Source organism: Sinohyriopsis cumingii, chromosome 7 (genome assembly GCF_028554795.1).
Source record: "Sinohyriopsis cumingii isolate HCF-2022 chromosome 7, ASM2855479v2, whole genome shotgun sequence".
Taxonomy (NCBI): Eukaryota; Metazoa; Mollusca; class Bivalvia; order Unionida; family Unionidae; genus Sinohyriopsis; species Sinohyriopsis cumingii.
The window spans coordinates 104,251,357-104,266,518 of record NC_142967.1 but is presented as its reverse complement, the minus strand read 5'-3'; the positions used below and the strand labels follow the sequence as shown (position 1 = coordinate 104,266,518).

The window sequence follows — 15,162 nt, the reverse complement described above, 5'->3', positions numbered from 1 at the left end:
CTTTTCATTCATAAACACATTGATTATACCAGCAAGTTTAATATCTAGCAATCGTCTTTGTCCAATAACTGTTACCCGAACAAGTATATCCATTTTAAAGAACAGTCAAAATCTTTCTCTTTTTAGTTCACTCAATCTTCATGTAAAATATTTATTGGTGAACTTAATGGCGGTAGATACATCCATAAATGCTACTTCGCCACTGTATAAACATTCCCGGAGAGGTTTTGCATCTGCTGCTGCAGTCAATGCTTGAGCATCTTCACATGCATGTGTGATGATTTCATGCTGGCCTTGTGTTGGTAGTAGTAAATCAGGGTGATTTCAGATAGCAATTTCTACCTGACCCTTAATTAAGTTATATGACAGTTCATGCGAGGATATGGTAACACCACTCTGATGCAGATATTCATCAACTAGTGAAACAAAATTGTCATCACAATTAACATCTGTATCACCAAGGTCATATTCCATTACTTATAAACAATGACAAAATTCTCATCTTAAAAACAAATGCCAAAGATGATTAAGAACCCCTCCTGATACATGTTAAGTTCATTGAACTGAATTTCATATCCGGTACCGAATAATTTTACTAAAGCTGCTGTGTAAAAACATTTGCCGGTATCTGATATTGATGAAAAAGAAACTTTGATCATATAACAACATGAGTATATTACCCCATCCCCCTTGAATTTTGGATAGGATAAACAAATATGTTTCAGACTGGCACACCTTAAAGATGTGGTGTTTAAGTTAATCAAACCATTAGTACTACCAAAGAAAATAAGTTGGTCATTTGCTAATTTTCCATTTTAATTGTCTTGAACTTCTTTCATAAATATTCAACTAATTGAGCTCCTGAAACTTACTACGCATATTAGGTTTCTTCCAAAAACACAAGCTCACCTGGATCGACACTAACAACATGACTAGCAAATTCAGAAAAATCCACTTTAGTGGCAAATCAGCTCAGATCCACATCAGCAACATGTTGTCAGGCAGATTAATGTGCCAAAATGCAAATAGACTAGTTGTAGAATATTAAATGTACTTTAATGTGAAATCAAGTGCACGCAATACTCCAAAGACAAGATGACCATATATGGGACCATCCAAGTTGTAGTCGACCATGCTTGGATAAATAATTAACAACATCAACTGGTGATGCATATCCATACAAGTCAAAATACAATGATGTTGAGATGCTACCACATATGCCATGCAATGAGTGCCAGGTCCTGTTGATGAATCCAGAATCACAATGCCAGTTTCAGGCGTACGTGGTATCATTGATGTAAGTTCATTTCTCACAAAAATGCAACAACAGTGTTGTTTGATTGATTTTGCCATCATGAGTAAATAGAGATTGGTCAACAGACAGGTCAACGGCATGATCTTCTGTGGCTGGGTAATTGAAGGTCTCTGACAGAGGGTATTCCATGGCTTGTGCCTCATAATCAAAGGCCTTTTCCTTTTCTTATATGGTTACTTTCTCAGTGCCATTCCTGATGCAATTCCAGCAGCCCCTAACACTACAGCTTTTACAACCGCTGGAGCCACTGCTGCCAACAATGCTGGGATCACTGCGAATCAAAATATTAAACCGATCTTTAACAGTTGTGTCACCTCTGACTTGAATAATTTTAATGTTACTGAGGTGTTATTGTGTTTGAACACACTAAGCTGAGCAAGCTGTTTTGGGTCAACCACATGGGGACATTTCCAGTTAATGCTGCTGGAAAAAGTTTAATTGTGACTCCACGGTTGATTTTGATTGCGGTTTTGATTTTTTTACAACTGAATCTTGCTAAGGCAGACCTCATTTTGTAATAGGACATTATTATTAAAATACATAACACTAAACAGGTTTAATTATGAATTTACCACAGGTGAACTGATCACCCTGGATCAGCCACTATCACCCTCCAAGTACAGTGTTTTGTCAGAAAGTATCACAGCATAACATTTCTAATTAGCAGCAGTGGAACATATTAGTGCAAGAAAATAAATGTTGATGGCAGATTGCCTGAAAAATTCCAAGTCTTCCAATGAAAAGTAATAAATTGGGCACAGTGTCATGAAGTCATGTTGGGACACCTGCATGCCAGTGTCAATCTGTTGATGCTGGTCCATATATGACTATGGAATGTGATATTCACATGCAGTATGATTGCTTTCAAAGTTAATCCAAATTTCTTCAGAAGGTTCTGGCACTACTAATTAGTCAAATATAATTTTAATCTGTGTTTGGTCATTGTCTCAATTTATAAGTTGAAATGACACAAACACATGTTTTGGAGCAGTAAAACCATGCTGGGTACATATTTGCCAAGTAAATTGTCCCGCAATAGCAATTGGTGGGTTTGTGTCTGTGGTATGTTCCAGAAATGACAGCCTTGAAGCAATTCCCGACTGCATAAAAGACAACAAACATGATTCTGTAGAAAGTGAATGGGATAATACAGGTATCCACAATGTTAATGTTAATGTTTCTAATACAACTTTACCATCAGCAGTATCTGCACCACTCCAAATTTCATTATTTGAATTATTTTTGTGGTTAATGTGACTTTATGCTTGGCTCCAAAAATAACCTTGCGAACATGTCTGCAAAGCCCAAATATGTAACTGACAGGAATTGTGCACACAAATTGTAATGAGGCTCCATGAATTTGTCCTTTGCATAGACCAAATCTAACACTGAAAGGACAATTAACACCTAAATTCAGCTACAGCTTCTACATCTGAATCATTAGCAGGGTTGGTGTGTGCTTTATGTCACTTAATTGTATACTTTTCAGAATCCACATTATCAGATGTGTTCTTGAGAAACACCATTGTTGGACCAGCTGTGCTCATGCATTCATTGATATAGCTGGCAAGTTCAATAATTGTTGTGGACACGTCAAACTTGTACAAAATTTATTCGATTTCCTTTCCATCGATAAAGTAGCATGCACTGCTAAACAATACCATAATGCCAATGCTAATAAATGTGGTATTTGCAGGAGAATCGGTGCCACCAACATCATTCAGTACCAGTTTTCCCTCAATTTCCAAACAAATGCCTCACATGGAACAGAAAATAGATGCATCTTGCACTTGCAATTATATTTTTAATAGATTGTGGTCCCTGACCAGATACAAATAATACTAAAACTTCGATCCACTAGAAGAGATGCTCCCATACCAAATGCTGGATCAGATACATCTTTGAAGTGAGCCATGGCGATACTATTCGTTACTTTCTTTAATACCAGGGCATGACAGCTCCACTTCCAATTGCTAGATTTGCTTGCTGAATCTGACAATTGTTACTGAGCTGCTTCGTTAATGACTTCACTATCTGCAGGGAGTATTGATTATGTTGATAGTAACATAACTGCTTTTGATGGTGCTCATGTTACTAATTATTGTAATCGATCTAAAAGTGACTAAGCTGCCTGCATTCCTAGTTGTTTTAATTGATCAACAACAACACTTTTAATACTATCATTGATTCGCATTTTAACTGGTTTAGCAATAGGTGCAGTGGGCGATGATAATGCTGTTTGCACGTAGACCACTAGATGATCAGGTCATCTATTATAAGTACATTTGCAGCAATGCTAGTGCGATCTCAAGTGTGCATGATTCACCAAGAGTTATAGGTGCATAAGAAAAATCACATTAAATTCTGGTTTCATTGATGAGGTTGTAATCATCAAAGTAACGCTCAGGGCTGTATTTACAACAGGTTGCATTGACGCAGATATTTCACCTATAACATGCACCATGTCAATTGTTTCAGAACTTGTCATTGGTGATATATATATTATGAATATATTCAACAAGTTCATGCATTGGCACATGATATGTGTTTCTGTCCATAATGTTGGTGACCAGTTGCTGACAAATCGATGTGGCCTTATTAATAATTTCTGGTGCCTTGTTGCCCACAAGAACTGATAATTGTTTACAATCAGTCAGCAAGGCCAATAAGATTACATAGTCCACAAAGGCCTTTTCCTTGTTTGGGTTTTCTTCAAGAGCCTTGGGAAAATCTTTCTCCTGTATGCACGCATATCTTTGGGTTTGTCCCCAACTCTTGCAGAGTTAACTCTTCAAGGAGTTTTGTTATACATCCACATTTGCATTCTGACTTTGGTATAGGTTTGGTTAGACCATTTCCATCTTATGGTGGAGGCACTGATGCAGCACATCTTTGTTGGTAACACCATATGATCTGTTCTCTAAATCCTCCTTTGTGCGAAATTTGGGTTTAGGTTGCTGTGCTATCCACTTTTTTATTTGCTTTTGTTCTTGCAAGCGTTGTTTTTCTTCCTCTGTTATATATTCAATGTCCAGGTTGGAGTCTATAGGAGGTTGTTGTTGTTGTTGCATCACTGGTTGATGTACTGAACATTTAATAAAATCTCTCATTTCACTTCGCCTCCTTCAATCTTCACATTCCTAATTCCATTCAGTGCTTCTTCAAAATGATTCCATTGAGTACTGGTAGCTCGTTTCTTTCTGGTAAACTCCCTAAATACCATTTTAGCCATTCAACATTCATATAACTAGAATGTCACTAATGGTTTTTATCATGCACTTTCCCAGTCGGTAAGTCTGTTAAGATCAACATATACAGGAATTGCAAAGATCACCTGGAGAGCATGTTCATTAAAGAAATGAAGTGGCGTCTGCATCTCTCTGAATTATATTTGGGCAACACATCTGTTATTTTGGCAATTGAAAATCTTACAGTCTCATCATTTACATCAATGGCTTCTCTAATGTCTTCTTTGACTTCTCAACTGCCTCTAACAAATGGGTGATGGCCTCTGCAGTTGCTTTTGTGGATTTTTTATATCCTTGATGCATTTGGACCAGGTGCTTCTTCTGTTCTCATTATTGCTGCCCCTTGTTCCAATGTGGCCTTTAAAACCTTTTTAGTATACTGAACATGTTCGACTATTACTTTGTGGGCTCAATCAGTGGTACAAATGTTTGGTCAAACCCAGCTGTGAGGTTTTCTCGTGCAGTCTGTCATGACTGTAATATATCATTGATTTTTGTGCACATTTTGAATTAATATTTGTTGTTCTTGAGCAGCTTTACAGTATCACTTTTTGTGCTCTTCAATGAATCAATGGCGGACATTTTATATTCTTAATTTTTTTTTAATGTTGAATTGATACGCAAGAAATATCCGTGCATAAACCAGCTTGATATTTACCCCAGCAAGGCTGAGTCAAATCAATGGTGAGAAAAATTTACGTGTCCAAGGTCATCAGTGCAAAAACATTTCACATCCAAATTGTCAATAGTAGATGCTTCCTCAATCCTGGGAAAGAAATCTGCGTTGGTTGTTACCACTTCTCAATGTTTTTTGAAAATCTTCTAAAACATTGTAAAACAGTTGATCATCAGCTGATGGCAAAACCATGTGTTAACATTAAAACCATATTTAGGAACAGTTGAGTTTTCTGATTCAGAGGGCCCAATGATTAGCGCAAGTTTGGAAACAATGTTTCATCACCATGCTTGAATGGTTTAGGTTTTTGTGCTGCTGAGAAATCAGTGACGGAAAACTCTTTGAGTTGTCTCAAATCTTTGCTCTTACCAAAAGCACCTACAAATTGTATTTGTGATGCCATTTAATAATGCCACTGATATTCTATCGGATGTGTACACATCGTCGGTGGCGATATGCATCAGCATAGAGTCAGAGTCAGTGTATCATATCTTGGCTCAGTACTTATAAAACAGTTTTATCTTGTCATAAAACTCATACATGAGCAGTCCAGCACAGTTGTACCCAAACAGGCTGGGTTTAATTTTTAGTTTGAGTTTTGATTTTTCAATATGAGCAGCAACAAGTCCAAAATAAAAGATTTTCCTGACTCAAGGGACAGGTCCGCAATGAGCTTTCAAAGTCTTTCTTGCTTACAATTATCAACAACAAGATTGACCCATGTTCATTTTTTCAGATTCTCCATTTTTCCAAACATGACACTGACCATGAGCTTTTAAAAAGTCCTTTACAAGTTCGTTGGTGGCCGTTATGAGTAGGTCTGAACATACAGAGCCATCCAAGCATGCTGGCACAATCACTTGATAGATCTTGGTGAAACGCATACCCAGCCACCAAGTACACCTGCAGATCTCGCATGTGCAGTACATTATTGTATTTGGTCCGATGCTTCGGTATCAGTTTGATGCATTCCATGTATTAGCATCCAGTCTCATCAGCAATCAAATATTGATACAGGGACAAACATGTACCGGGCACAGACAGCACTTCAAGGGCCAGTGGATAATCATTGTGTGCTGTAAGTGCTTGGGATATTCCTGGTCAACTTCCACAAAGTATCAGTGATCACAATATATGTTATGATCGTGCACTGAAATCCATCAATCGGAAGTGGTTGCATCATTGCCCACCATAACAGTTATTTGTATTAAGATACATGATATAACTATTGGGGTCAATGACACTGATCAATATAGTGAGCAATTTCAGCTCGATTTTCATTTCGGACAACAATGCATTTCAACCTACACAAGGTGACAAGAAGTAATCTGCAGGATCGAGCTTGTGCACGTGCATGGCAGCATCACAAAATTTCTCAAACACATTAGAGAATAACAGTGCGCTGATCCAGATCGAGATAATCACAAAGGTTTTTGCATTCAATTGCTGACCAAACTTTCTTTCCATGTTCGCAATCATTTTCTGATATACCTTCATGTGGCAATGATGAATAAAATGCTTTGATCAGTGGCAACTGAGTTTCAGCAAATTTGTTCCAGTCACTCATGTACTCATATGGATACATGACTTTCCTCTTTAGAAAATCCATATTGGTTGGACAGTATCGACTAGTGATTACAGTTTCCTACTGTTAGATTGTTCACTAACTTGTCCAAGGATGAATTCATAAACTGTAATGAATTGGTAAACTGCAATTGTCCCAGCCTAAACATCCTGTATTTTTCCATATTTTTGGGGATCACGTTTATCAGTGAGTCTGATGTCGTGGCTAATGCTTGCATTATTAAGTAGCCATCATAGCGCAAGTTATGAAGCAGCAGAGGGAGTTTTGTTTTATTTGGGTAAATTCTGAACTGCAAATTGCATGAGCTGTGTGAAGCAACCTTGTGCACAACAGTGATGTGACAGTGTCAAACAAATTTGGTAACTCATTACTTGAAAACTGTAGAAATTTGAAAATGCATATTGTAACTGGAAGGTGCAGTGGAGATACCTTACCTAAATTTACATTCATAATGCACTCAGGAACAAGAGTACTCTGAATGGCAAAGTTACCTGCCCCTTGTTAAACAGTTTCTTTGTATGCTATAGAAGGATATGGTTGACTCTGAAGTGCAGGGTTTCAAATGACTTGAAACTATGGTCAAGGCAAGCTATCTTTAAATAAATGCTATGTACAGACATGGTTATTTTGTTACTAATCATACCATAATCATGACTTTAACCTTTAGACCCCAGAATCTAATGGTTTCTTTAATACACTAAATGTAAGCTGTCCACAAAACTTTGTCAACAACTTTTTTGTAATTTATAAAGATGATTTTTTAAAACCAATCTATATTTGTGCAACATTTTGCTTCTTTCTGCTTCATAAAAAATAAAAAAGGCCTTTCCATACCTTAGTTGCAAGACACCAGTAAACTTAGATTAATGTTATGGTAATAATCTAGAACTTAAGATAAATTATGCAGAAATCACTTTTCTTCTTCCAGCAACAATTTTGGCCTAAAGTTCATGCTTCTTCCTTATCACAAACTATTATTAATTCCTGTTTAATATAAGTCTTTGGAAATGTATGATTAGAGTATATAGTTGTGTTCAGATATACTTTGACAGGAATTATTTATTGAAATTATTTATTGGAATTACAAAGTGCTCATTGATATTTGGACTAAAACACTACTTCGGGATTATTGAGGACTCATTCAAACACAGTCTGGATTATACCACTGTGGTACATGAACAAATATTCAATACTCTTCGTACTTTTGGACTTGTGATTTAGGATTATTTTGGATCCAGATCACAATACTGTAAGTGACTTTAAAATTTTCGCTTTTGTATTCTAGAGACTTGAATTATTTGAGTTTACAAAACTTGTTGGTTTTGCTTCTCTCTGTTACATGGCTTAAAACCAAAGGGTCATAACTCTCATCACAGTGTTATTTACATTTGAACATTTGACCCCAAGATCAATTGATTTGTTTCTTGTGCCATGTGCAAGCCATCAACAAACTTTGGTAACTGTACATGCTGGAAAATTATAGTTAGGTGCAGAAACAAAACTGGTATGAGATATATGGATAGATGAATGCATAAACAGACAACATAAAAGCACAAAACACTCTACCATATGGCAGATAAATGTAAATCAAACACCCCTGCAACTTATTTAATTATAAGTCCAAGTAGTTATACAACATTTTAGAACTATTTATGTTCAAACCTTAATATGAATATATTGGTTCTAAGAGCAGTAAAATTTGTTTGTATTGTAGATGTATGTGGTTTGTTTTATGGCACAGCAAAACATATGTACTATTTAGTGCCAAGGTAATTGGTGTGAAGTCCTTTATGCAAGGACACATCAAAAAAGCTGACCCAGGCTGAACTGATGGTATGATTCAAACCCCCATCCTTTTGGTTACAAGTCCCGCCTGGTGCAGTGGTATCTTATGTCTATTATAGTCACCTTTTATGACATGCATGTGGCATATGGTTTATTATCCGTGCCCATATCAATGTTATATGTAATTACCATAGTGAAGATGGGGAATAACAACATTCTTCATTTTCCTCTCATCTGCTCTCTCCAGTCCCTTCTTAACAGCATCCTTGACAGTGGCAAGGTCACATGCAGCATGAAATATTTTTGAGCACTTCAGATTGCCTCCTGTTGTTATAAGCATCACACCCTTTCTAAAACTGCCTTTCCTTCCTGCAATATAGGATTTATTCAAATATACTTATAGATGATATGACTTCAACATTTATTTTACATTAAATTAGGTAGATAAAATTTATGTAATTAGTCTAATCTATGTGCTCCACAATAGCTGGAACTCCTGGTAGGAATGTCACTTCAGTCTGAAAATTTCATGTAAAGTGGACAATAAACAGAAATATGTATACACAAAAAGTAGCCATACTTATCTTATATGTCCTTAAAATATATGTGGATAGAATATCTCCAGTGTAAAACCTGTAATCTAACAATAACCCAATAAACAAACACATCTTATTCCAACTGGCCCGATCTCTTCTCAATGTGGCAAGTAGTAGATACGATACATTTTTTCACAGCTGTTCTCTTTTTTGTCTTTAGTTAGTTACATACAAGTGTAAAGTCCATTTAATTTATATTGTGTGCATGAACTTTGTTTTTGATTGAGGGTTGTGGATAGAGGTCTTGCATAAATGACTTCAATGATAATTGTAAGTGGTAAGTTTACAGTAATCTGAGTTCAAGGATTAGTGGAATTATCTAGAGAAACTTTTAGTTTTCCATAGTATTCTATTGCAACATAGGTCAAGTGAGATGAATATAATGGGAAATTGGTAAACAAATTACTCATTTGTGTTCTGTGGATCAGTCTGTGGAATCACTGAAAGTTGTGTTCAAATATAATTTCTGAGGGGTTATTTATTTAAATCAGTCAATGGAATTACAAAACAGCTCACAAACATTTGGACTAACAATTTACTTTGGGAATATTGCGAACGCATTCAAGAATACTGATATAACAGCACATTAAAAACTATTTAAATTCCTTTGAAATATTCTATATTTTTGGACTTGTGATTGAACCTTTAGGATTATTTAGGATTTAAGTCAGAATACTTTAAGTGTCTCCTAAATGTTTACATTTTCTAAGAGTATATGCTCTTTAAATAAGAAACAGAAAAGAGTGAAGACAACAAGCTTTGCAAAATTTAACAAATAATTTATTTCCATACAAGATAAAGTGAAAAATGGGAACAAAGAACATACAGTATTGCGAATTAAATCCATAAAAAATCCAAGAATTAAAGACACAGGTCCAAGTAATAAAAAGTCCTGAATAAAACTCAATTCAAGTCCTTAAGAGATTTACAATTGAAGGCGATGATGTGTCTTATGGCCAGTGAAGTGCTGATGTGTCAACAGTCTCTTGTTGAATCACAGAGATATTATTCCAGGTTTGAATTCAGTATAAATTCCAATGAATATCTTTATCCAAGAATTTTATCAAAGCACTTTTGTATTTCACTTGAATTCAATAATTTGAAGAAAATAAAAAAGTCAGCCCAAACTGGTCACAATATAATACAACTAAACTGCTAGATATTAAAGCACGACTGGTAAAATCCTCGCAGTCACAAGATAATATAGTTCTCTGCCTGACCTCAATCCGCACTCTACTCCCTGACTAAGAACATTTTCACTAGAAGATTTCTCAGACAAGGGCAAAGTACTTGAAAACAAAAGGGTCTGAGAAGCTCTTGTGTCTCCTAATAATTTCATAGGGGTAAACTTAGCAGAATCACTAGTGATTGATAAAAAACCATTTGACATGAATTACTGCTACCTTTTTATAGAAACTATCACCTGGTCTATGACTCATCAAAATGTTCTAATGCAAACATTCCCCAACTCGTAAACAGTCGATCTTGAACTAAAATGCAAGTAAACGTCCTTTTTACTTCTAGAATCATGAGAAAAATTATGCAAGCAAAAGCTCCATTTTCACAATCTCAATCATGGACAAGATAAAAGTCAGGTACACGATATAAATTAGGTATTCATACAATATATAACAAGGACTCAGCAAACAAATTGTTCATTCCTGCTTTAAGATCCATCTGTGGAATCATCCACAATTGTGCTTAGATAAAATTTGTGAGGAGTTATTTATTTAAATTATTCACTGGAATAACAAAGTGGTCAGTGACATTTGGATTAACACATTACTTTACAATTATTGTGGACCTGTTAGAAACTATTGATATATCTGGATGTTCAATACTATGGGAATTCATTCAGAACATTCAACAGTTTTGGATTACTGACATTATGACACTTATGATTATTTGGGATTTATTTCAATATCCTGTAAGTGTCTTGAAAATTATTGCCATTTAACTTAGAGAAATAAATTATTTGTTGCATCATTAAATTTGTTGGTTTCACTTCTTTCTGTTACATAGCCTAAGACTTAGAGCCGTATTAACAAGGATAATATGATCGTGAGGTAAATAACTATTCATTGCGTGTTAATCACAAGTATAGTCTAATACTATTAGCTAATATTTAATTCCACTGTCCACAGCTAGTGCTGAAAATGTACCCCACCAGACAATGATGCCTCAAAACCAGTCAATAGTGGATTATGCAAAGGTCAATGAAGCAAATTTGAAACCCCAACAATTAAACATGGCCAGAAGGAATGTCCATTGATCAATAGGAAAGTGGGTTTACATCTCACATACATTCAAATTAAGGACATAACAGGGGAGGTTGGCATTATCTGAGCTAAATCTGTATGATCAATTCTATAACTTTTACTATGACATAGAGACATGGTAAATTATCTGATAAACTTCACAAAAAACTATTTATTATCTTTAAAGTGCTGACTTAAAAAGTTTATGTAAATGCCCATTTAGATATCATAATGAACTTTTTTCAAGGTCAAAAAGGTCAAAAAAGCTAAATATAACAACAGCGTTCTTATTAGAAGCACTAGCTAGTTTAGCAACAGATAATAGTCAGTATATCAAAAACTTTGAGGATGAACCCGATTCTGATACCTTCTTTGTAACACTTTAACTAATAAGTGGAGGATTTTATGAGGAATGAAATCCCTTTAAATCAAAATTGGTGTAAGGACAGTCTACAGTATGAAGTCCTGGACAATGAACATTTGGGGTAAACACACAATATAACCAGGACATGATGGAAATGTGCTTTCAAGAAGAGCAAGGCAACATGTGCAGTAATCCCTCAAGGCTGCGCACAATGGCAGTAGCCCCATTCTATATTAGGTCTTGATCAGGAATAAGGGTGTGGAAGACATCATCACGATAAACCTGAGAAGTGACAAATCTAAGAGAAGATATCATAGGCATTGACTTCTAGTTCTGCCTCAATGGAGATCATGGAAAGATGTTTCCTTGTAATGAAAATTTTAAAGATCTTTGATGGATATGAGGATTCTCTTTTAGAATACAATTCTGCAATTCTACTCATCCTACATTATGACACATGTTACTGCATACAAGTTAACAAATCCATTGATGAGAAAGCTGATGCCATGTGATAAATATGGAGAAATTAAGGGATTAACATTTAAAGAGTTCATTAAGATTTTTTCACTAGAGATCACCTGCTAACTATGAGTTTGTCAGTGTAACAATAAAAAAATTTAAATAAATAAATAAATATGAAGGCTATGACGAATGGCACATAATAAGCCCATCTCATTTTTAATATCCCTCTTGGCACTAGTACATGATAACTGAGCAGTAACTGCTTACTAATGGATCTCAATGGCATAGACCTTTGGTAAAGGTATGCTATCCTGAACTAAACATTTTGTGCAGAAACCATTAGCTTTTTTCAGTAGACATAGAATGACTGCAACTTCTGACCTATAGACAACACAACCATTACCCTATGTGCAAGCCATCCACAGCAGTTGGTGGAGGAACTTACTCATAACAACAAAAAGTTGTTGTTGTTGTAGGGTTTAACGCCATTTTGCAGCACATGATAGGCTATACATGGCAGCCAGTATCAATGGTGGAGGAAGAACCCAGAAAAACCCCAGAAAGAACACCACCGACCCATGAGAAGCTACTGGCAAGGTTTCTCATATACCCACCTTGGCCAAATCTGAGACTCGAACCCCCACCGGCAAAGGTGAAATGGCAGTGATCTGTAATGGAGAGTGCTTTAGACCATTCGGGGCCCCACATTAAAAAGTAAATAAATAGTGAAGTCTAACAAAGTTATTTTATGATTTTAAAAACTCTGTAGATAGGTAAATCAATATTTGGTATGCATAAAATAGGAATCTCTTGCAGCATTATTTCTTTCAAGAGTTATCTTTTAAAACTCTTGAATGCATCTTAATGGCATGCAGTATTGCAAAAATACAGATGACTATAAATGCAAGTTTCTTTTATAAGCCATACAATAACACATTCATATGATTTTGTTTATGGAAGCTTGAATTAGACTGTCCTTAAGTCACTTAACTGCCTGGATCTGCAGTGAGACTGCATTTGTCCTTAACCAGTCTTTACATTAGACTCCCCATCCCCATATCTACATGTACTTCATGTGGAGAATTTCTTCCAGAAATTTAACAAATACTGAAATGGGTTGAGATATCATATTTTTTTAAACGATAATGTGTTTCTTACAAAGTCAAATATAGTACAATTGATGGTGATGGTGAGGAATCTCTATTTACAAAGAAGTGAACTTCATTGCCTGGAAGGACATTTAGGCAATGACAATTAAATTATAAGTTGTGCAGTTGCTATTTTACTCTGTTAGTAAAAGAAACCCTTAAATTTCAACTAAATAAACAGAAATCTTTTGTTATATGACAACATAACGAATCTGCAGATGTCAACTGGCAGTTCAAGTAACGATGTAATGATTTATGTTGTTATTGATAAAAATGCTGTATGTCAGGATGAACTCCACACCAAGCTGTCTGTTGTTGTGGCCTATGCACCAACAGACAACGCAGAAGAAGAGGACAAAGACACCTTCTACGACGCTCTTCAAGTCGTTTTAGAGGATGTCCCTCGACATGACGTGCTGTTGCTAACACGCGACTTCAACACAAGGGTCGGCTGCAACAATATAGATAGAGAGAGGACCATGGGGCCCCATGGAGTAGGTGTGATGACCGACAACGGGCTCAGAACTCAGAACCAGATCGACCACATCATCATCAATGGCCGATGGAAACATTCCCTGCAGGACGTGCGAGTGATGCAGCACACTGACAGCGGCAGTGACCATAGTCTTCTGGTGGCCAAGGTGACTTTGAAGCTTAGGAAAGTTAGGATTGGGGTCTCCAGGAACCAGAGCTTCGATGTGGCCAAGCTGAAAGATCCAAAAGTGAAGGAAGAGTTTAGGCTGGCCCTAAGGAATAGGTTTAGTGTTCTAGAAGATGAGACAGTGCTGACCATCGACAATTTCAACAAAGCAATGAAGGAAGCAGGAGAAGTAGTTTTAGGTTATAGGAATGGTAAGAAGACAGTGGATATCAGGAGAGATGTGGACTCGCATAGGCAAGAGAAGACAGATTAAGAAGAGACTTTTGGACTCCATGTCACCAAGACTGAAAGAGAGACTTTCGAAGGAGTATAGAGGAAAAGACAAGGAGGTGAAGAAATCAGCAAGGAGAGACAGGAGAGAATACACAGAGAGACTGGCAAAGGAGTGGAGGCAACAGCAGAGCAGAAAGACATGAAGATGGTGTACCAGAACACCAAGAAGCTGAAGGGTGACTACGGCCAGCACCACGACCTTCCAGTGAGAGATGAAGATGGAACTCATGTCACAGTGGAGGAGGAGAAGCTGAAGAGATGGAAGGAACACTTTGAGTCCATACTGAATCGCCCAGGCCCACCAGTACTCATTGACATTCCTGAAACAGAGGAGGACCTTGACATCAACTGCGACGACATCACTGTTGAGGAGGTCAAGCAGGCCATCTACAAGCTGAAGAATGGGAAGGCACCTGGAAATGATGGAGTATGCCCCGAAATGCTGAAGGCAGAAGACACAAAGACACCGCATCTTCTTTGCCAGAGTCTCCAAAAGATCTGGGATAGTGAAGAAGCACCGAATGACTGGAAAACAGGAATCATCGTCAAACTTCCCAAGAAAGAAGATCTGGGGAACTGCAACAACTGGCGAGGAATCTCCTTACTATCCATAACCAGTAAGATTTTCAGTCGCATCATTCTGCAATGCATCACAACAGCTGTGGACGGCATTCTACGCCAGGAACAGGCAGGCTTTAGGAAGGGCAAATCCTGCATCGACCACATCTTCATTCTGAGACAGATCTTTTAGTAGTCCCATGAGTGGAATGGATCCCTTTTTGTGGTCTTTG

At 36.7% G+C, this 15,162-nt stretch overlaps 1 protein-coding gene across 1 annotated transcript in view; it reads right to left on the bottom strand.

Moving 5' to 3' along the window:
* LOC149795855 (uncharacterized) overlaps nt 1-15,162 on the bottom strand; it is a 119,354-nt gene that overhangs the window by 80,861 nt on the left and 23,331 nt on the right. The window contains exon 4 of the mRNA XM_089963868.1: nt 8,799-8,978. Within this exon, the coding sequence (XP_089819994.1) occupies nt 8,799-8,978 (180 nt within the window). The remainder of the gene's footprint in view (nt 1-8,798; nt 8,979-15,162) is intronic.